Source organism: Acipenser ruthenus, chromosome 8 (assembly GCF_902713425.1).
Source record: "Acipenser ruthenus chromosome 8, fAciRut3.2 maternal haplotype, whole genome shotgun sequence".
NCBI lineage: Eukaryota > Metazoa > Chordata > Actinopteri > Acipenseriformes > Acipenseridae > Acipenser > Acipenser ruthenus.
The window spans coordinates 28,768,303-28,791,478 of record NC_081196.1 but is presented as its reverse complement, the minus strand read 5'-3'; the positions used below and the strand labels follow the sequence as shown (position 1 = coordinate 28,791,478).

Genomic DNA, 23,176 nt, shown 5'->3' with positions numbered 1-23,176 from the left:
CATTGCTCTGAGTATATAATGCCAAAGCACTGAGGGGCAGGGATGCCTAACTTTGCTTAAAAGTGGGGTGGTTTGGAGGTGGGGGGGCAAAAATAAGTAAGAACTGCCAAGCAGAGCGAGGTGAACTTTGTGTCAAGTCTTCTCCTTGCACATTTTTAAAGATCAGGCCTACTGCAACTGATGTTTAGGTTGGCCAGGGTGTCCTCAGCTCACCGCGCACCAGCGACCCCTGTCTGGCCGGTCGCCTGCAGGCTTGCCTGTAAGCTGCCCGAGAGCTGCGTTGTTCTCTGACGCTGTAGCTCTTGTGTGGCTGCGTGGTGAGTCCGCAATGTGAAAAAACGTGGTCGGCTGATGGCACACGCTTTGGACAGCGTGTGTTCGTCTTCGCGCTACTGAGTCAGCACAGGGGTGGTAGCGGTGAGCTGAGCCTAAAAGTAATTGGCCATTCCAAATTGGGAGAAAATAATAAAAAAATAATTGGCAACGACTAAATTTTAAAAAATAAATAAAATATGTACTGAATAACTGGTATACAAGATGTAAGAAGTTTGAAACAAGGGGGGGGACCCAAGAAACACAGAAACCTCTCGTTTTTATCTACAGTTTTATAAAGATGTTCACCCAGTTTTGAAGTATTTCGTTGAGCGATGTTTCGTTTCACTGAATTTTGCATTTAATTTCAACAGACTAGGGTAGGAGCAGGGGAATACACGTTATACAGATACTTCGGGGTACCCTGCATTGTGCAAAAAAGCTGCAATTAATAGTGCAAGTATTTTATAAAGGTTACAACCCTAGTTTTTGGGTTCAAAAATAAATTGAGCTGTAATACGAACCTCCCAACCGGGGGTTACAGTAACATACGATGTGTTAGGAATGTAAAACTGTTACACCGTTGATATTTATTTAATTGCAATTTTTGAACTTGTATGAACTGGAAAGCATTTTTGAAACAAGTTAGCAATAACAAGACATGTTACAAGAAATATATATTTATTTATCCAGCTGGTAATCCTGATTTATCGTGAGCATTTATAATTAACTGAAAATTGCATTCTCGTCCAACACTACTGTATATGTGTACATATAAACGTGTTTTTTTTTTTAATTAAATTATAAACATGATTACTGTTTATAAAATGACTTGGAAAAATAACAACCTCTGATTGGTTAAACAGCATCACATGGCCATGTGTGTTTATATATAGCATATACGCATGGCTTCCATACTATATGCACATTATAAAAATTTCATTTATTAGCTATAAAACCATTGCCACAATAGTGACAATCCACCCATTTTCTTGAATATATTTGGGGATGAAACTCCTCGTGAAGACAGTAATCCACCTGAAAAAAGTGCTACAGAAACTGTCAACAATACACAAGAGTAAAAATAGAAGAAAACAAATAATAAAAAATGCTGAAAAGACAACAAAATGGGTTGTTAATGTATTTAAAGACTGGCTTGCTAAAATGTCCTGCAACAGCCTTTTACCTGCACCCACTCAGAGTTCCTCAGCAAATCCTCAACACTAGACCATACTGGTACTCCCGTGAACCAATGGGAATACATTTCCTCTGTGAAATGCCTAAACTAACCAATAAAGCCAGTCTCTCTCAATGCTATACAAACCACTGCTTGAGAAGTAGAGCGGTGCCATGCACCTACTTTCAAAAGCCAGGCTTGGAAATAATGTCTGTAACCAGACATAGGTCTGAAAGCAGTTTGCTCAGCTAGTGGACTGCAAAACCGAAAACAGCAACGTTCAATTTTATCACCAAACTCAACTCTAATCCGACTCCAGACTCCATTGCAGCTGCGCCCACTGGTTGTACAGTACTCTGCCCTCTACTTATGAGATGTCGCTTTCAATGCAGAAATTCACAATAAATGAATGTGCAGTTTATTTAACAAGTAAAACTTAAAACAAATTATTGAATACAAATGAAATGTTTTGTCCTTTGGGACTATAGAACACTGCGGACCTAATCACCACCCAGGCGTGCGTATATTTCATGGGAACTGCACAGCCTTAAATATAAAGTGTTTTAAACTACATGAAATGTTCCACTTATATGGCTTACCTGTAAAAACATTTCGATCAAATATGAACTAGTAGCTATGGTGACGGTCACCAGTAAATTATGCAAATTGGTACTATTGAATGTTCAGACCTTTGTTTGGTTATGTGTTCCAAACCTTTGAAGGTCGAAATGTACCCTTCATTGCAGCCCTAGACCGAACCAACACACTTCCTCTTCAGAGAGAAGAGGGTGCACTTTGTTGGGAATAAACAGTTTACAGTTGTGCATGCTAGAACAATAATACCAGTCAAGTCTGTTTTTTTTCCCTTGAACTGAACTTTTACAGTTCCTTATCCAGATATAAATCAATAATTTCTAGAACTAATTTATGAAAAGTATGCACATTTTTATACTGTAGCCTTGACAATGCATTCATGCGGCCCCTCTATCGAACAATGCACTAATTACTATATGTAAATGCTAATGACTTGTTCTTAATTTAGTTTAAGCTAATGGAAACAAACTCTCATTCTGTTTTACCTTCGTTACTTCACTTCTCTCTTTTTGGAGCAGTTCATTTAAATATTTTATGGGAGAAATAAAACCATAAAACATGTGATCCAAGAGTAATTACGTTGCCTCAAATCCAGTAATTTTCCGCTGTATATTAAAATGAGGCTGTTGCGTTGTAAAGACAAAAGTTGTTTTGTTTGAAAAAAGACTTTGCAGTACTTATGATTTTATTTTGACACTTTTGCTTTATTTTTCAGAACCTTTGTTCTAGATAGAACACTACTCATGTAAAAGAACCCCATGCTACAACTTACTTACTACTACTGCTGTAACGATGGTGTATAAAGTAAAAAATAAAATCTGACTGCCTTCTCTGCAGGCTGCTGTTTTACTGTCTTCACGTCTATTGGGGAGGGAGGAGGGGGGGGGGGATCTTATGTAATTTCAGTGGATGCAAGTGAAAATATAACCATATGCAAGAAGTTTGATTTTATGTAGTTTCTTGTTCAAGTACACCTAAATAACCTGAAATGTACAGTGTTAGTGCTGGTGTTGCATCAGTTTTTGTTTCTTATCAGTTACTGCTTTTTGTACTGAGCATGCTCACCACTGTTTTACTTCTCTTCCGCTTACTGTGTCAGACAAAGATTCCTACTTAAATAAATAGTTTACTTTATTGATATTAAGTAAGTATAAATGGATAAAATGATTACTGTTGACTTCAGTATGAACAGAGGTAGTTAGCTATTTCTCAAACTAGGGATGGGAATTTCGAATAGTTTCCTATTTGAATACACGGGAGCCAACATTTTGATGTATTCGAATACCTGAAATAAAGAATAAAATGCAAATATGTGTACTACAGCATACAGCATAAAAAGTGTAAGCTGCTGAAGTTTTAAGTTCACTCTTTGGAGGAGCCGGCCGGGTTCACGAAGTATACAAGCAATGCCCAAGATGAGATTTCTTTGTTTTAATTTACTTGGTTTATTCAATAACCTGTAAATAATTCAAAACAAGTAACATACCTGGTTGTACTTTTAATGGTCAGTGCAAATGTTGACATTTACTCGCAGAAAGTCAACAGTAGATGTTTTACTGCAGTCCAGAGTTAAACTACTTCCACGTTGTTTTCTCAGTCATTGTTGTTATTATTATTTGTTTATTTAGCAGTCGCCTTTATCCAAGGCGACTTACAGAGACTAGGGTGTGTGAACTATGCATCAGCTGCAGAGTCACTTACAACTACGTCTCACCCGAAAGACGGAGCACAAGGAGGTTAAGTGACTGACTTGCTCAGGGTCACTATAATGAGTCAGTGGCGGAGATGGGATTTGAACCGGGGATCTCCTGGTTATAAGCCCTTCTCTTTAACCACTGGACCACACAGCCTCCTATTGTGGTGTTCTGCTTAAATTCGAAGGAATATGGTATTTATTTTTCAGATTAAAATGCCATTGATATGCAGTGCAACGTTTCTCAAATGCAGCCACCAGCAGGATGTTGTGCAGCCACAGCAGCCCCCCAGGAACTCCTCTCTTAATCAATCTTTTCCTCCAGAAACAATCTTCCAAGGAAGTGACCATCATTTTATAATGTGAAACTATTACATAACAGGTTTTTTGCAATGCCCTCCCAAAGAAATGTAATTTCGTGTTTTGGCGTGGTTGCAATAGAATCATGGCCCTACTCATTGTCTGATCAATGAGAGAAGACTTTAGTAGTATGACGTGAAAACCGTGGTACAATGGCAGGGATTTACTTTTGTACTGTTTCTGCCTGAAATACATACAAGAAATGCATAAGTTTGACTGCTGCTTGACATCCTCTGCTTTTTATAGTTAATTCAGTGGGGCAAAGGAAAACCTTCACAACCTATTCTGGAATAATGCAGTTTGACATATAATTATGATATTAACAACATTGCAAATCCAAATGCTTTTGTTTGATTTAGCTAGGAATTGTGCAGCATGTGATTAGAACAGTAAAGTGAAAGTAGTTTTTTTGTTTAACTTTAAATACATTTTGTACGATTTCTTAACCTGTTAAGTTTGACCTGTTGTCGGAGCAATAAAAAAAAATCTAGCAAAACACTTTTTTTTTTTTTTTTTTTCTGTCTTCAGTTTATTATTAGAAGGGCCTGGCAGTTTAAGATCCAGTACAGAGTTGAGAGGCGCTGCTGTAAAACTGGGTTCATAGAAAGAAATGAAACTTTAGAAGTGCCTGTGCCTCTATTCTATATTTTTCATATGATATACTTTTTTAGTATTTTTAGGTAAAATTATCGGTGAGGCCAGGTATTAACCTGACCAAGTGTACTTGGCCTAACAACCACAATGACAAGAGCATTACTTTTGGAGGGGTGTTTCTTTACACATTGAAAGGCTTTTAAAGGTTTTTACTGTTGTAGATTTAGGTAGGGCAGACATCTCATTCTAACTTGCTTGCATCATGTTCAGTATGTTCATGTTGGTGCGAAATGGATAATGATGGAAACTTTTTAAATCGGTACAACAGGAGCACCGACATGCCCATATTTCTAATATATGAAAACGTGTTTTCCTTTCTTTTCTGTGTGAAGGTCTGATTTTGAAATAGCAGCACACTGTAGTGTCAAAATGCATGGGGTTGAATTGTTTTCTGTAGGCATATTGCCATTGAAAAACTTTAGATGTGCTTCTCGGGGACCACAAATGAGTGAGTGTTCAGTATTAAAACTGTACTCCTGTACCCCTCTACTCTACTACCTCTCGATTTTCAGCACTAGCACCAAACATGTTTATTACTGATTACTCCCTCACTGTAAACAGAATGCTGATTATCTGGATACCATAGGGATAAGGCTGAATCATGAAGAGGAAGGCTGTGTTTGGATTCCTGCTTACAAGTCAATGAAAGTGTTAAACTCCCTGTGATTTGTGTGCATGTTGTCTTGTTGTACGTTATATTACACTTGCTGTCTGTAGTACAAATAACTCATTTTTCTGTTGCATTGTATTTCTGGGGTCTCGGGATGTAACAAACGGCAACATGCTCTTTCCCCCTTTGCAATTGTCCCTTTATTCTAAAACCTGATTTTAAAATACTGAAATAAATAAATGTAACATCCCCAATGTATTTTAATTGAAGAATGGAAATTGGCTCTACATTTTGTTCATAGCTACAATTCATTTAGTGTACAGTGGTGTAGCTTGCTGTACAGTCAAGTAAAGAGCAGCTTGGTATAGATCTGAAATATCAGTTAGCTTAACTCATGTATTCTTGTTTAGAATTCATTTCTATATAATTATGGTTCAGTCATCACATCCTGCTAAATTTGTAAAACTTCTTTTAACCTGGACCCTTCAACACTTTGCCGTGATGTAAGAAATTATTTATTATTATTATTATAATTATATTTTCTTTTTTTGGTGTTTTTTTTATTGCATTCATTACATGCAGTACAGGTACAGTCTGGTGAACTAATTCTACTTAAAGAAGACATGTTTGAAAGATGTGGTACTCAAGTTTTTATTGTATGTATTTGTATTCCTAGTTATTTCACTGTTTTAAAAGCTTTGGGTAGACTTCTGTATTGCATTGTTTCATTTGCATACTGTACCTGTACCTTCCTCCAATATCAAGAAAAGTCTAAAAGGATATCCGAATCAATCTGGTAAAAAAAAAAAAAAAATGTCATGGGTTTCCTAGTCTGTGTTTTATATCCCTTAATATTTTTGACTACTAATACTGGGATCCAGTAATAATCACACAGGCACTGTACAGTAGCAGGGGTAATAAAATCAAGCAAGCAGTTATGAGCATATGGTGTGATGTGATGCTATAATCTTGCTGAGTGTGATCACTGATGGTGCCTGTCTGGGGTTTTACATTTTTCATTCCAATTATTGACTGTACTGTATGGAAAGTTTGAGGAGATAAATATAAAGATTGTGAGTACAAAGACGTAACTATTGGTGTATTTAAAGAATGTAAAACGTGGTTTGCAAGCTTAGTCCTGTTGGATGTTTTGGCGCTTAAGTTTCTGTGACCTGGTTTCACTCTAGTTCTGCTTTGAGCTGGCACATGTTTGTAATTTTTTGAAGTGCTTTTAAAAAAAAAAAATAAAAAAAAAGAATGATTGGTCACAACAAAATGAGAGCTGTGCAGCATTAACTTTCCTGCTGTTTCCAAGTGGAGACTAATACACTGGAAAACACTTTCAATATTTAAAGTTTGTCTGACCTTGAAAGTAGTAAAGCTGTACAGTAAAACAGACGCAGCAGTGGAAACATACATACTCTGTTAAATACCTGTGACACTTGATATGGACATTCCTTCACACAAGCTTTTGAGCTCTGGCTTCTGATCTCTGTCACTCTGTACTGACGCCTGATCAGCTGAGCTATTTCTGGATGTATCTTGAGAAGCACTTGTCTGATTTTTATTAAACTATTCATGGGCATTTTACTTACATTCTACATTATGAGGCTGTAGGCCATCTGGACCTAGTTTTTCCCCCCCTATTGAAATAATAAAAACCTCACCTGCTACAGACAGCCCAACAGGAGACATGCTGTGATGTACAGCAGCTCAAGATTATAGGTCTTGAACTTAAAGAAGAAATTCTAGAGACAACGTACTTGGTCTGGTATGCCTTTTTATCATAATACACTGTTAGAGTTTGATCTAGAATAAATCTGGAGCAATAGTATATAGAATAACAATATGTTCTTCTTTTTCAGGGACGACATGTCAAAACAGGCCAACTTGCAGCCATCAAGGTTATGGATGTTACCGAGGTAAGTGTGATCTGAGTGGAGTCCGGATGCATCAATTATTTCACAATTATTTACACTGCATTTCATTGGAACATTACAAAGAATGCCACCGAAGGTTTGAAAGCATACAGTACAAACCTGAATCTGTCAACTTGATTGTCTCGGCTGGAAATATTGAGTGACATTTGCCTTGGCTGGTATAATTCAGTGCTACTGTAGCTAGAAATCTTTCTGGGTATGCTTTGTCCCAAGAAATCAGTATACATGGACGGGTCTATTTTGAAAAGTAAGTAATGTGACCATCCAGAATATATCCACTGATAAGCCTGTCAATCAAACCCCTCAATTCTGTAGCGATTTGTAACAGCAGATCTACTGACCTTTTAGTCTGAGCTGTCATCTTGGAATAAGACAGGTATTGTAAAATTGCTCAATTTATAAAATAACCAGTACATTTATAGTTACCAGCTGATGGGCCAGTTGAAATGACCAGGACATATTGGTTAATTTGTGGAATAGCCAATTACTTTATAAAGTTAATTGGTAAATGTATAAAGATCATTGACCATCAGGTAGTTTAGGTTAGATTTAATGTGTCAAATTGTTTATGCTCGTACTAAAGTTTAATGTCTCTCAAATCTGTAATTCAATGGGTATGTGTGGCGGGGTGCCCAGCCCCTGTGCGTATTTTGTATTTTATGTTGTATGTGGTATGTTTATATGTATGTGTGTAGTGGTGCACTAAGTGTGGGTTATGTAGCACAGGTGATGTATTTGCACAATCACTTCACGTGCAGATTAGTGAGTATTTGTGTGGGGGCACGGGGAGTGCACGATTAGTCCACGTGTAGACTGTGCCGAGATTCAAATGAATGATTGATTAGCAATTGAGTCTTAACTTTCTCTCCTGTCTCGGAGAAATTCGGGAGAAAGCTTTAAAAACAAATACAATTGCTATTCATACTGGAGTTACACCAGCACAATACTTGTTGTGTTTAGTGTTTTTCTCCAGTGTTTGTTTTGTCTGTTTTATTTTGGTTAATAAACCGGCGCACTAGCACACTCTCACCAGTCCTGTCTGTGTCCTGCATTTCCTGGCCTGACGTCCCCACCAGCCAGCCTGCTCGCAGTACATGAAACAAAAATAAACATTTTCAAAAATATAAACATAAACCATTTTATTGTTTAGTATGGGCTACTGCTATCATTTTATTGCAATGTTTTACCCTTTAAAGAACTACAGATAGCTGTATTTAAAAGAATCAATGCACAGCTGATAGTATAAAAATAAAGGCCAAATGATTTGTTCAATTTTCTTGTATTTTTCCAGGCATATTTTTGTTTTCATTATATACAATATGGTAAGAGCCTACTGATTTATTCAAAAACAATTAATTGTAATAATACTGTATACTTTCCATATGGATTTCTAATAGTTTATGCCAATCTGTGTGGCGATATCCCCCAATGAAAAACACCCGGTCGTGCTATATTGCTTAATTTATATAATGGCATGAGAATGTCCTGCATCCTGATTGGCTGCTGACATCCCATGATTGAAAGCGTACACAACCAGTGGTTCAGATCTCCTTTCATTTCAGAAAGGAAAATCGGTTCCATATATAGAATGGCTGTTGTACTTGAGCCACTCATTACATTTGGAGGAGTGAAGTGGAGGCAAGGCGAGGGTAACAAACGCACCACTTTTTTTTTGGTTTATTTTTTTTAATGTTATCAGGGTTGGCATAATGGACAGCTAAAGCAACTGAAATCCCATGTAGTGCACCACAATAAAATGGCATTTCTACTGCCTGCATCCTTCCTGTTTTATAGGCCTTGCGAAACATCTTGAAAGACAAATTGGGTTACAGGAATGCTCGAATTCACAGCAGTTTATTACTGCTGAACCCAGCTACAGTAGAACGAACACATCCTGTTGAGGTTTCAAATGGTCTTTTTTTGGTTCTTAAGTTCTGTGTTCTTTCTACAATATTTGAGAAGTCTGGTTTTAATGTACTTTTCCCGAGTTCAGGTGATGCTCTTTAGTTCTAGTTTCTTGCCATAGACACAACTTCGGTTAGATCAGCTGAAGTGTCTTTTGATAGAAGCAAGAGCCAGCGCCATCTAGTCATCTGCCATTTTGGCTCAAGTTTCCTTTTATTATACTGGCAGTACACAGCAGTGCTCTAGATGGCGTTGCTGCTTACAGTACAGTATAAAGACACTTTAGCGGATGTTGATTTAATTGCATATGTCTGACAGCTAACTGGAACTGAAAAGCAGTTCATGAACCCATAGTGCCTTACCAATTTTTAAAACAAGCTTTTGTTTTTTTCCATTTTACTCTTTTAATATCAGATCACAAACCAATTTGTACATCTGAGTCTTCTGAGTTATTCTGTGTTCAGACAGTGATCCAGTAAGGTGTCCATGTATTGTGTCGAATGGTTTAATGGCAGGTACAGAGCTCTTGAGTGGAATTATGTGCAGCTGTGGAAATCCTCAATATGCTGAGTATTCTGAGAATGTTACAAGCGGCAACATGTACCCTCTCTCTGGTCACAATGCTCAATGTTGTGTGCATTCTCCGAAACCTCCTGCTGTAGAGGCTGGGGCTTGGACTCAGAAGATAAATTAATTGACTAGAACTGAAAATATAATGTGTTTAATCACAGATGTATCTCCCTTTTCATCTAAGAATTAGTAGTAGTAAGTCAATGATATTTTACATTCATGGATGTAACTGTCACTATTTAATCATATCCTGATGTAACTATCACTATTATCTGCTGTATTATTGAATTGTGGTTTGTCACACTTGAACAAAAGTTATTGTATTTCTTGCTCTTATTGTATTACTTGTATTGTAACACTTGAAATGTATTTGCTTACGATTGTAAGTCGCCCTGGATAAGGGCGTCTGCTAAGAAATAAATAATAATTATAATAATAATGGTTAAATCTGATTTTAAAGGATACACCTAGATCTAAAATGTATCACAAAGCAAAAATGACTGTCCCGGTGTATGATCACTCTTCATGGTGTGTGTTTTTTGAAATATTATATTCAAACTATGTACAGTCACATACAAAACTATAGGCACCCTACACTTAATATAAGATGATTCAAGAAAACATATTCAATACACGCATTTAGTGAACTTTTAGCCACTAATTAATGACAAAGACTATAACCAATTTCTGGTAGTTTTTAATGAAACATCTTTTATAAAAAAAAAAAAAAAAAAGATTTAAGCAATTTCAAATATTTGTTCATGACAAACGTGTTGTCACCTTTTTAAATTTAAGTCTGTAAAAATGTAATAACTATTTTTAAAAATTGATTTGAAAACCATTACACAGTGACTAAGTTGCATTATAAAGTTAATAGCCAGAAAAAGAGGTAATTATTTCCAACATCTGTTTAACGTTTTGACAACACAGCAGACGGTCAAGACAAAGGAGTTAGTCAGTTTGAGAGAAGCACTCCTAGCATTCTACAACAAAGGAAATGGCTACATAAGTGTCAAAGAAATATGGAATACCAAATTCCACGGAACAATAATCAAGAAGTACCACAGAACAAATTCAACTGAAACACTTGGTGGACATCCGAAGAAAAAGAGAAAAATCCACGATTTAACAGTGAAGGACTTAAAAGCATCAGGCATTTAGTGCATGATTAGAACTGTACAAAGGCATCTGAACACAGAAGGGTTGTATGCACAGAGACCTAGCTGCAAACCACTTCTAAAGTAAATGTATAAAACAAATAGTCTAAAATTAGTAGAGAATTATGAACCAGAATCAAGCATTCTTGAACAAAATTCTGTGGTCCAATGAGACTAAAATAAAACTTTTCCCTAAAAAACCACAGTATGTTTGGAGAAAAAAGGGAAAGCCTTCAAATTTCAAAATGTTTCAAAACTGCAACAAGTGGTTTTATATATAGGAACTGACTTTTCTAGTTTCAACAAAAGCTTGCATGCAGTGTTTTAATGTTACAGGATGTAGGTCATTTCCACTGGCATAAGTTAGCTTGTGTGCTTTGCCCCAGATTCTGTTTCCTGCTCTAGATTTCAAATACACTACTGCTTCAAAAAGCACTGATGCTGGATCCGCTTAGAAGTGTGTGTGTGTATAAGCTGAGCTCTTTCTCTGGGAGTTCTGTGTGCTCTGGTAACATTTATTTATTATTATTATTATTATTATTATTATTATTATTATTTTTTTTTTTTTTTAGTGATGCTGTTGAATAGCTTGTTTTGAATGGTAGTCATAAAGTGGTTTACATTAAAAAGCTAACATACACTAGGTGGAACACGGCTACAACTTCTTTCTTTAGTGTTGAGCCGCAACTATGGAATCCCTACCAATCTTGCATTCCAATAGGTTGACTTGTCCCCACTAATTAAGTCAGCCAAAGTGAGTCGTTTAAAATATTAACGTTTTTTAATTGCTGCTTTGTAGTGTTTTCTGGCTCTTTTTCATTATTTTGAATGTTTCATTGGAAGGGGAAGGAGAGAACTAAAAATAGTTTCTCCTATGATGAGCTTCACACTGTGAACTCCCAGTCTCTTACCCAGAGAGCATTGATGAAATCCTTTTCTGCACCAAAGCCTTTGTACCTCCATAAAATCCCACATCCTATCAGAACTATTGTCTAAATTTGTCCTGCATTTGCTTGGGTATGGAGGACGTATAGGCGTTCATTTATGTTTTTGTACTTTGGTGTTCTCAAAAAAATAAATAAAAATAAATATATTGTGTGTGTGTGTATATCTATATCTATATCTATATCTATATCTATATCTATATCTATATATATATATATATATATATATATATATATATATATATATATATATATATATATATATATATATATATATATATATATAAAATAAATAAATAAATAAATATAAATAAAAAATTCTGCCCCATCTAGCTTTCACAGGATGTTTTCCTTAACATATTAAAAGCTAGTTTCATTTTTAAACAGCCATGCGCTCAAAACACTTTGCCCAGTTTAAAACAAGGGGACACATCAATCACGAGAGACAAAGTTTTGGGGGGTTTTGCCCCTGTGCATAAGATCTGAACTGGTACAGGACATATCAATCCAGACAACCTACTTGTCATACTCGACAACAGCATCGCATATCTACCCCACGAGTAACTGATCCGCCCAGATGAGGTACAAGGGGTATTCAACTACTTGGTTTTACAAACGTAGACCTATTTGCTTAGCAGAAGAACACCAGCTGCCACTTTCACTAGAGAGCAGCCATGTTCCACATGGCCGGTCCATTTCTTGGTCTACAGACCTAATGTATGCATACTGGCCCCTGCCACTAGGCCAACAATACTCAGGTAGCATATCAAGACATGGCCAGTCTCGCCCTCCAGGTCCTCATTGGCCCAAGAGGTTCTGGATCTCCTGAGATCTTGGAAAGGCGGAAGACAGGCCCCTGCACCGAGAGATGAGCAGCGATCTGCTGTCTCAGAACAACGGGAAAATGTTTCCCCACAATCCTTTGCAGTTACTATTAACTGCCTAAAGATTGAAAGGCAACTACTGAGGAACAAGGCCTATCTGAACAAGTAACTACATCCTACTGGGGAAAAAAGGGAAAATCATCTTCTCAGGTCTATAGAGAGAGGGAAAGAAGTTGCCCCTCTGTGCCATTTCAAAATCTCAACACTACATGGATATCTTTCTATCTAATTTTTTTTTTTTTTTTTTTAATACCTCAGCCACCTGTTTTTCAACAGTTCTCTCTACCCTCCATCAAGGTTCACATCGCTGCAGTCCCACATGCAACCTGGCTGGGAAGGTAACCCTGTGGGTTCCCATCCTATGGTATCTAGAGTCGTTGGTGGGGATAACCACCTAAGGCAGGGGTGTCAAACTCATTTAGTTTTGGCGGGCCTGATCCGATACGTATCATACGTAGCACTTTTACATTCCCCTAAATGGCATATGCTGATTATTTTACTCACCATCACCTCTTCGAACGCGTGTGCAACCATGCCTTCAGTGAGTTCCTTCACATGAGCAACAGTCATGTTGCTGTGATTTGCTGTCAACCGCCGACCACGTGGGTGAGACGGCAGTGCGTCAGCTGGTTTGCATTACGACATCGGTGATACCAGAAAAAGCTTTTTAGATCTGATTTGTAAGTTCTGTAGTGACAAGTGTCATCATGTCTTTATTCGTGAAGAGAAAGGTGGAACAAGAGTGCTGTGTGTTTAAGAGCAATGGGGAATTTCGTATTTCTTTGTGGGAAAGAATGTCAATCCCAATGTGATTCATTTATAAGCAACATGTGTCTCTTGTGAAATAATACAACATTTAAGATGCTATGATGCAAACCATGGCAAGAAATGTGATAAATATTCAGGAGCATTATGTGAAGATAAATAATCTGAATTAGCAGAGTCATTGAAAAAGCAGCAATTGATGTTTAGTAATGCTTGTAGCATAAGTGATGCTGCTGTTAAGGCAAGCTATGTGATTGCTCACAAAATAGCTGTTTCTTCAAAACCATTTTCTGATGGGAGAATTTTTGAAGAAATGCTGCTGAAATAGTGTGTCCTGAGAAGCAGCAAGCTTGCTCAGTCCTGAATATCAACAAATCAAAATGTTATTCTCAATTTAACTCGATTCTCAGCTCAGTCGTTTGATCCAGATGTTGATGTGCTGGTTCAAGCAAAGGTCCCAGGTATCAGGAAGCAGCAGTAGCAGTCACTAATACTCTCTGTTTTATCTTTTGGCGAGTGCTAAATAAAAAATGTATCCGTATCTATTTATATTTTGCAGTTTGTTTTGTGTTGGGACGAACATGGAATTTTCATTTTCGGATATTTGTTCAAGATTTAGATATTCGTTCGGATATTTGCTTTAAAAACTTTTGAACCCTGGCTACATATGAAGGAGACGGTGATCTCTGCAAGAAGGATCACAGAACCGGAGCAAACCTGTTTCCAAAGACAATTTCAAATTAGGTCTCATCCTGCATTGAATCTGTTGCAGCCTTGGAAAGAAAATGTCTTCAGAGACCATCAAAGCCCAATACAGGACATCTGCCGTATTACTACCTGCCATTGTTTCAATATGTGGGGTGGGGTGGGGTGGGGTGGGGGTGGGGGGGGGGGTTGTATTGGTGAGTCAGCCTTGTCTGGGCATGTTTCCATGGAACCTTTTTATATATATATATATATATATATATATAAATAAATATAAATATAAATATTATATACACAGTACTGTGCAAAAGTTTTAGGCAGGTGTGAAAAAATGCTGTAAAGTAAGAATGCTTTCAAAAAGACATGTTAATAGTTTATATTTATCAATTAACTAAATGCAAAGTGAGTGAACAGAAGTAAAATCTACATCAAATCAATATTTGGTGTGACCACCCTTTGCCTTCAAAACAGCATCAATTCTTCTAGGTACACTTGCACAAAGTCAGGGATTTTGTAGGCATATAGTCAGGTGTATGATTAAACAATTATACCAAACGGGTGCTAATGTTCATCAATTCAATATGTAGGTTGAAACACAATCACTAACTGAAACAGAAACAGCTGTGTAGGAGGAATAAAACTGGGTGAGGAACAGCCAAACTCAGCTAACAAGGTGAGGTTGCTGGAGACAGTTTACTGTCAAAAGTTATACACCATGGCAAGACTGAGCACAGCAACAAGACACAAGGTAGTTATACTGCATCAGCAAGGTCTCTCCCAGGCAGAAATTTCAAGGCAGACAGGGGTTTCCAGATGTGCTGTCCAAGCTCTTTTGAAGAAGCACAAAGAAACGGGCAACGTTGAGGACCGTAGCCGCAGTGGTCGGCCAAGGAAACTTACTGCAGCAGATGAAAGACACATCATGCTTACTTCCCTTTGCAATCGGAAGATGTCCAGCAGTGCCATCAGCTCAGAATTGGCAGAAAACAGTGGGACCCTGGTACACCCATCTACTGTCCGGAGAAGTCTGGTCAGAAGTGGCCTTCATGGAAGACTTGCGGCCAAAAAGCCATACCTCCGACGTGGAAACAAGGCCAAGCGACTCAACTATGCACGAAAACACAGGAACTGGGGTGCAGAAAAATGGCAGCAGGTGCTCTGGACTGATGAGTCCAAATTTGAAATATTTGGCTGTAGCAGAAGGCAGTTTGTTCGCCGAAGGGCTGGAGAGCGGTACACGAATGAGTGTCTGCAGGCAACAGTGAAGCATGGTGGAGGTTCCTTGCAAGTTTGGGGCTGCATTTCTGTAAATGGAGTTGGAGATTTGGTCAGAATTAATGGTCTCCTCAATGCTAAGAAGTAGAGGCAGATACTTATCCATCATGCAATACCATCAGGGAGGCATCTGATTGGCCCCAAATTTATTCTGCAGCATGGCAACGACCCCAAACATACAGCGAAAGTCATTAAGAACTATCTTCAGTGTAAAGAAGAACAAGGAGTCCTGGAAGTGATGGTATGGCCCCCACAGAGCCCTGATCTCAACATCATCGAGTCTGTCTGGGATTACATAAAGAGAGAGAAGCAACTGAGGCTGCCTAAATCCACAGAAGAACTGTGGTTAGTTCTCCAAGATGTTTGGGCCAACCTACCTGCCGAGTTTCTTCAAAAACTTTGTGCAAGTGTACCTAGATGAATTGATGCTGTTTTGAAGGCAAAGGGTGGTCACACCAAATATTAATTTGATGTAGATTTTTCTTCTGTTCACTCACTTTGCATTTTGTTAATTGATAAATATAAACTATTAACATGTCTATTTTTGAAAGCATTCTTACTTTATAGCATTTTTTCACACCTGCCTAAAACTTTTGCACAGTACTGTATGTATGTGTGTGTGTGTATAATATATATATATATATATATATATATATATATATATATATATATATATATATATATATATATATATATATATATACACACACACAGAGGGGAGATATATAAATGGAAACTGAAATGAGCAAACATATTGATGTCAGTGTGCTGGAATATAAATATATCTTTACAATAACAATTTACCATACGTAACTGTTCTGAATCGTTTAATAGCCTGAAAATATTCAAGCTGCTATTGTGGTTCACTTTCAGTTCTTTTGTGTTATGTAGACCAAGGGCCCTTTTTGAAAAAAGGCAATTCATCAATAACTTTCTGCACACATTGGCCAATTTCACCAGGTATCTACTCCCAATAAACCTACTTTTTAGGAAGATGACATTACATTTCAAATCCAGTGGAAATGTAGCAGTTACAGAACCATTGGCTGAAGTTGGCTGTAATTCTCAGCAAGTCAAGCAGGATTTTATAATTTTATATTACATGCATATCAAAATGTTGGGGTAATTCCCTCTTATGTAGGTATTTTTATTACACACATTTGGTATTAAGTTTGAGAAGTAAATAACCACCGCCAATGGAATTACTTTTATTATCGAGTACGTGGCATTCAAAGCACAACTGTTTTGGGAGGGGTCCAAATGAAAACAACTGCAAACATTTTTCTAATTACATTTTTTTATTGTTATGGTAACAACATCTTGAAGGAACGTAATCAGGCAGGCGTAGATACTGCACCACAAAACTTATTCACAAATCTGATTTACAAAGTAACATTTTCGAATCTCAAATTAATTTAAACATAGCAGGTAATACACAGTAGAACTTATTTTGTGACAGACTAGCAGTATGAAGAAAAAAATATATAAAATTCTTGATCCCCTAATATCATGCATACAATATTTTTGAAACATTACCGTCTGGTAGTTGCAGGTACAGTAAGATGGCTGTGGTGATTACAGATCAGACAAGGTCAGCGTCTAATGTTATGCCCAAAAATCAGGGTTTTATTGAAATTTGTAAAGCATTACCGGTATACTGTCTTGTGTATTCCGTGGCAGATTATAGTTGTGAAATACAGCACTGGTTCATATAAAGAGTGTCCACTAAAACTAATTGGTTGATAAGTGAATAGTTTTATATGAAACGGTAGTAAATTAAAATTGAAAATGGGAGGTCACGTGATAAGGCTAATTGCTGGTTTGCTGTTTGATCATTTTGATTTGAGGAGGTTGGAATCAAAAGGGGTTAATCTCATTCTATGGTGAAACTGATGAAAATAAAATGCCTCAATGAATCTGAAGAGCTACAGTACAGAGTGGTGTTTATACAGTACTTTAGATTAGTTACTGTTATATATGCGCGTGCAAGTTTGCAGACCTCGGAGGCAGGACACAGTATAGGAGATTAAATTAGTACTGTTTCAGTTTTTTTTTTTTTTTTTTTTAAAGGTTGTGTTTTTTTGTTTTTTTTTTTCTCCAGGATGAAGAGGAGGAAATTAAACTGGAGATTAATATGCTTAAAAAATACTCTCACCACAGAAACATTGCCACTTACTATGGAGCTTTCATAAAGAAAAGTCCTCCAGGACACGATGACCAGCTGTGGGTGAGTACGTTACAGGGGATCAAAACAGTTTTCTATGACTTTGAAAGCAAACCACAGCTACGGCACACAAAGTAGCCATTTCCTGCGTCTAAACCAAGTGCGGAAGTATATTCTATTCTATTTCAAATCTATTGCATAAGAAACGCTGATTTTCCAGTGTGGTTACTAGCTGTGTGTGCAATTAATGGGCACATTTTAAATCTAGAGTCCTTATACTTTTGAAATGAACAAAGTAAATATACATTACCTGTATGACAATAAGGTCAATATCATTCAAACATTTGAAGATTAGTAAAACTTTGTACCTGATTTGGTACCAGAAATGGTTATCATCTTTTTGACCATTTTAACAGCTAATTGGCCTAAGTTCTTACCTTTTCAAATGAGCTGTTGACAATCACTCTAGGACTTGTAGAAGTGGCTCGTGTCAGTGTAGCTGCAGTGAACAGAGACGAAATGGCGGCTTCCATGTATGGGCCGCCTAGATTTAACCAAAAAAGTCCAGATTTAGCTTAATACATAAATGTTAAATGCAGGGGAGACAGGGAAGCAGAGATATTGGCTCTCTGATTGTAAGGGCAGCTCTGCAGCATACAATGCCAAAACGATGGGGGCTCATTTGTATGTTTTGCTTCAGATTTAGCTGGCAAAATCCAAAATTTATTTTGTCAAAGCCCAGATTTTTTTTTTCAGATTTGATTGGTGAATGATAATGTTTTTCAGATGTATCTGTTAGGTAAATGTTGAATCACCAAGTGTAAAACAAAAAAACTATGCCAAGAAAAGGGGGCGACATATAATGTTTGCGCACCACTGATCTAGATGACCATGATACTCAGGTTGAATTGGTATTTTAAGTCTCCTGTCTCTAAATATATTTTAAGCATGCTCACTTTTGCATAGAGAGAGAGAGAATGAGAGCATTAGAATTTGGTGAAAAGATGTATTGTATTCAGAGTTTGAGTCGTGTCACACACTTTCTTGTAAGTTGTTAATGAGATTGCACTTTTCTGCTTCGCCAGGAAGCTCCTTGGCTTTAGTCGTTCACTACATGCTAATGAGTCCCTGTCAAGGATGGCTTCATGGTGGTGGCATATATGCATACAAAATAATAATTCTGTACTACATGAATGCTGTACTACATAAACCCTGTCACTGTACACTAAATTACATTTCATATGAAAAGGTCTATAGAGGAAGATGTTTATTTGAAACCATGGAACTTTCCACCATTGGTGACAGCTTTGCACATTGGAGCTGTGGCTTTATTATTTTTTTGGCAGGACAATGTTTTTCTTGGTAAGTGTGAACCAGCTGTTTCTCACCTCCCTAGAGAATGTTGACAATGTAAGGTTATTCCTTGTTTTTTTTGTTTGCACATTTGCAGCTTGTCATGGAATTCTGTGGGGCAGGTTCCATCACAGACCTGGTGAAGAACACAAAGGGAAACACCCTGAAGGAAGACTGGATCGCATACATCTCCAGAGAGATCCTCCGGGTGAGAGAGAGTTTCATCCTGCTTGTTATCTACACAGTGGTTCACTCCCTTCCAACTAGGCATTTTTTTTGTTTGTAGCAGAAAGGACAACCTATTAAATGAAGGTTTTTTTTTGTTTTTTTTTAGTATTTATAGCCCTAGAATATTACCTGAGAACTCTTGTTGCAAGAATATTTAAAACAAAAATTAATAGTTTCTGGCTATGATGCTGGAGGCAAACTTTCCTGTCACTCTTCTCCTCCTATTTGTACTTTTTTATGTTTAAGACATTTTCTGCAGTCCTCTCTTTACAGGGGCAACCTATTGTATTACATTTTACAATTCGTACTTTTAACAAACCTGTATAAGCCCCTGTAAAACAGCTGCTGACCCTTCTTCAATACACTGGAGTTAGTATTAAGACTTTGTCCTTGTTAGTGGGATGCATTGTCACTTTTTAAGTAAATTAGTCACAGCAGACTTGCGGCAGTTCAAATCATCCCACCTACAGTACAAACTGACTTTCAGGTATTGCCCCCTGATCCTATTGCTAAGTTGAAATGCAAAGTCTTGTCTTTTTTTGTTTCCACCACTTTTTTCAGCTGTGGTCCTCACAGTAAGTAGAAAGCCAGACTGGTCGCATACAAAGAATGGCAGACCCCTGCTGAACTTTGTAAAGATTCTTGCTCATGGGTAGACGGGTCTAGGCCATTCTGTGGGTGAGAATAGTCCTTATAACCCAATATATAACCCAATAACACATTTTACTTGCTCCATTTCCCTCTGCCTCACCATTCTTTACATTCTTTATGCAGCGTTATTCCTCTCTCTCTCTCTCTCACACACACACACACAGTGTAACTTCCTGTAATCCTGTTCATTTTTGTTTATTAAGTTACTCGCATAATAGATAGGTCAAAGTGAAATGTATGTTCCATTTAAAGGGAAGCCAGAGCTGAACCTATACGCAACTAATAACTTTTTGCAAGTCTTGCACTATTAGGATATAATCAAATAATGCCTTTAAATATACAGGGTGCTTATAAGGTAAGTTTATGACATCAGCTCATGGTGCGTTGATGTGGTAAACTTACTGTCTAATCTCCCTGTATACCAAAAGCATACCTCATACTGTTTTACTGTTCCCCAAATTGGTTGCACATTAAAGATTATACCCATGTTGAAAAAATGGTTTCAAAAGGCAGAGAAAGCCCCATGGCTGTTAATTTTATTCCCTGTACAATAGCAGGGTGGCTTTAATAAAGAGATTGTCCCTGATATTTTTGTATATTGGGGGGGGGGGGGGGGGTTAACATCTGTAATCTGGTGTCTTGTTCTATGTCAATACATTGAGCTATTGCAGCACAGTCTGGGTCAAATAAGCAATGCATTGTTTGGTCAGTTCACACTGCAGCATAACAACAGTTCCCGTCAAGTCTGAAATGTAACCATTGCCGAGCGGGTATTTACAACCTAAAGACCCGAAAACCTGAATAAGATGTATCAAATCTGCTCGCAGAGCCTGTGACACAGTCATGGCCTGCCACTGAGGGCATAAAAGTACTGCGCTCACAGACCTCCGCGCCATTTTTCCTTTCAAGACTGACCTGATGGATGAGCCTTGTTCAGCTAAGTACTTGTACCTCTATCTGATATACAGTGCCTATAGAAAGTCTACACCCCCTTTTCAAAATGGTCACCTTTTGTTGCCTTATAGCCTGGAATTAAAATGCATTAAGTGTTTTTTTCACATGATTTTAGGATAAATTCAGCAGTTCCTGTAGGTTCACTCTGCTGGGTAGTTCATTTCAGAGCAAAGACTCAACCATAAACACCAAGGCGCTTTCAAAAGAACTCTGGGACAAAGTTGTTGAAAGGCACAGATCAGGGGATGGGTATAAAAAATATCAATGGCCTTGAATATCCCTTGGAGCACGGTCAAGACAATTAAGACCAAGACCCTGCCTAGATCAGGCCGTCCCTCCAAACTGGATGACTGAGCAAGGAGGAGTCTGATCAGAGAGGCTACCAAGTGGCCAATGGCAACTTTACAAGAGCTACAGGCTTTTATGGCCAAGACTGGTCAAAGTGTGCATGTGACAACAATATCCCAAGCACTCCACAAATCTGGCCTGTATGGTAGAGTGGCAAGAAGGAAGCCATTACTCAAGAAAGCCCACCTTGAATTCCGTTTTTAAGTATGCAAAAAACAGTCAGGAGATTCTGTAGCCATGTGGCAAAAAGTATTGTGGTCTGACAAAACTAAAAATTGAACTTTTTGGCCTAAATGCAAAGTGTTCTGTTTGGCGCAAACCCAACACAGCGCATCACCCAAAGAACACCATCCCCACTGTGAAGCATGGTGGTGGCAACATCATGTTATGGGGATGTTTCTCGTCGGCAGGGACTGGGGCACTTGTCGGGATAGAAGGGAAAATGAATGGAGCAAAGTACAGAGAAGTCCTTGAGGAAAACATGCTGTCCTCTGCAAGAAAGCTGAAACTGGGATGGAAGTTCACCGTTCAGCATGACAACGACCCAAAGCACACAGCCAAAGCTACACTGGAGTGGCTAAGGAACAAAAATTTAAACGTCCTTGAGTGGCCCAGTCAGAGCCCTGACCTAAATCCAATCAAATGTGTGGCATGACTTGAAGACTGCTATCAATCAATGTACCCCAAGGAACTTGACAGAGCTTGAACAGTTTTGTAAAGAATGGTCAAATATTGCCAAATCTAGGTGTGCAAAGTTGGTAGAGACCTATCCCAACACTCACAGCTGTAATTGCTGCCAAAGGTGCTTCAACCAAGTATTAACTCAGGGGGGGTGGAGACTTATCCAATTATGATCTTTCAGTTTTGTATTTAATAATAAAAAAAAAAATCTCAATCTTTTTTCCCCTTAACAGTGTGGAGTATGGTGTGTAGATAAGTGGGAGGGGGGGGGGGGACCCTCATTTTAAATGCATGAAACTCTGAGGCACTGACGCAACAAAATGTGAAAAAAGTTCAAGGGGGTGTAGACTCTCTATAGGCACACTGTGTGTGTGTGTGTGTGTGTGTGTATAATTTTATATATATATATATATATATATATATATATATATATATATATATATATATATATATATATATATATACTTTCACATTTGTGTTTTTACACAACTTGTGATATTAAAATAATTGCTGTAAATTCACTAATTACACATAATTTGTGTACTACAGCCTGTTGCTTGTTGCGTCCTACTGCGACCTTGTGCCCCGCATAAAGCTTGCGGCTTAATTGATCCTTCCCAGGGATCCAGCAACGTAAGTCAGTTGATTTGCGCTCTTCCTCCAGGCAGCATAGCTCCGGCTGGAGTTATTTCTCGTTTTTTGTTCTGGGACATTTTATTCTTGTTTTATTAAGAGACATTATTTACTGTAAAATTTTTACTGTTTGTAGAGAAGGTTCTCTTTGTAGGTTCAGTTTCTTTTACAGACTACCCGCAGGCCAGTCTGCAACGTGGTGCTTTGCACATGTACAGTGAGAGCAGCTGCTGGGCTCAGCAGCACTGCACAGGAACAAGATACTGGTGTTGATTTGCTTGCGATTTCTTCCACAGTATCTTGATGCTGTTTTGGTGACTGCTTTTAGCATCACCATTGCGAAAGATGGTACTAACAGCCAACAAGCAGGCTTCCCTCAGTTTTTTGTGTGTACTGACTGAGTGGTTTTGCCAGAGGTTTGTACAGGCGGGCATCCCTGTACATTGTTACCCGTGGTGACTGCGAACTGGTGGACCCATACTGTACTGACCCCAGTGCTAGTCACCGACCCGGTACCGTTCCAACCCGGTCCGAAAGTCACCAAACCTACCTGGTCCTACACAGACCGCTACCGACCGGTGCTCACGCCCCAGGTCCGGTACCAAACCGGTCTTTTTCG

The 23,176-nt window shown here is 38.0% G+C and overlaps 1 protein-coding gene across 8 annotated transcripts in view; it reads left to right on the top strand.

Annotated features, from left to right (window-relative positions):
• Positions 1-23,176, top strand: part of LOC117406910 (mitogen-activated protein kinase kinase kinase kinase 4) — a 135,589-nt gene that overhangs the window by 57,769 nt on the left and 54,644 nt on the right. For all 8 annotated transcript variants that reach the window (XM_059028789.1, XM_034011310.3, XM_034011308.3 and 5 more), the window contains exons 3-5: positions 7,266-7,322; positions 17,647-17,772; positions 19,160-19,270. In XM_059028789.1, coding sequence (XP_058884772.1) covers positions 7,266-7,322; positions 17,647-17,772; positions 19,160-19,270 — 294 coding nt within the window. The remainder of the gene's footprint in view (positions 1-7,265; positions 7,323-17,646; positions 17,773-19,159; positions 19,271-23,176) is intronic.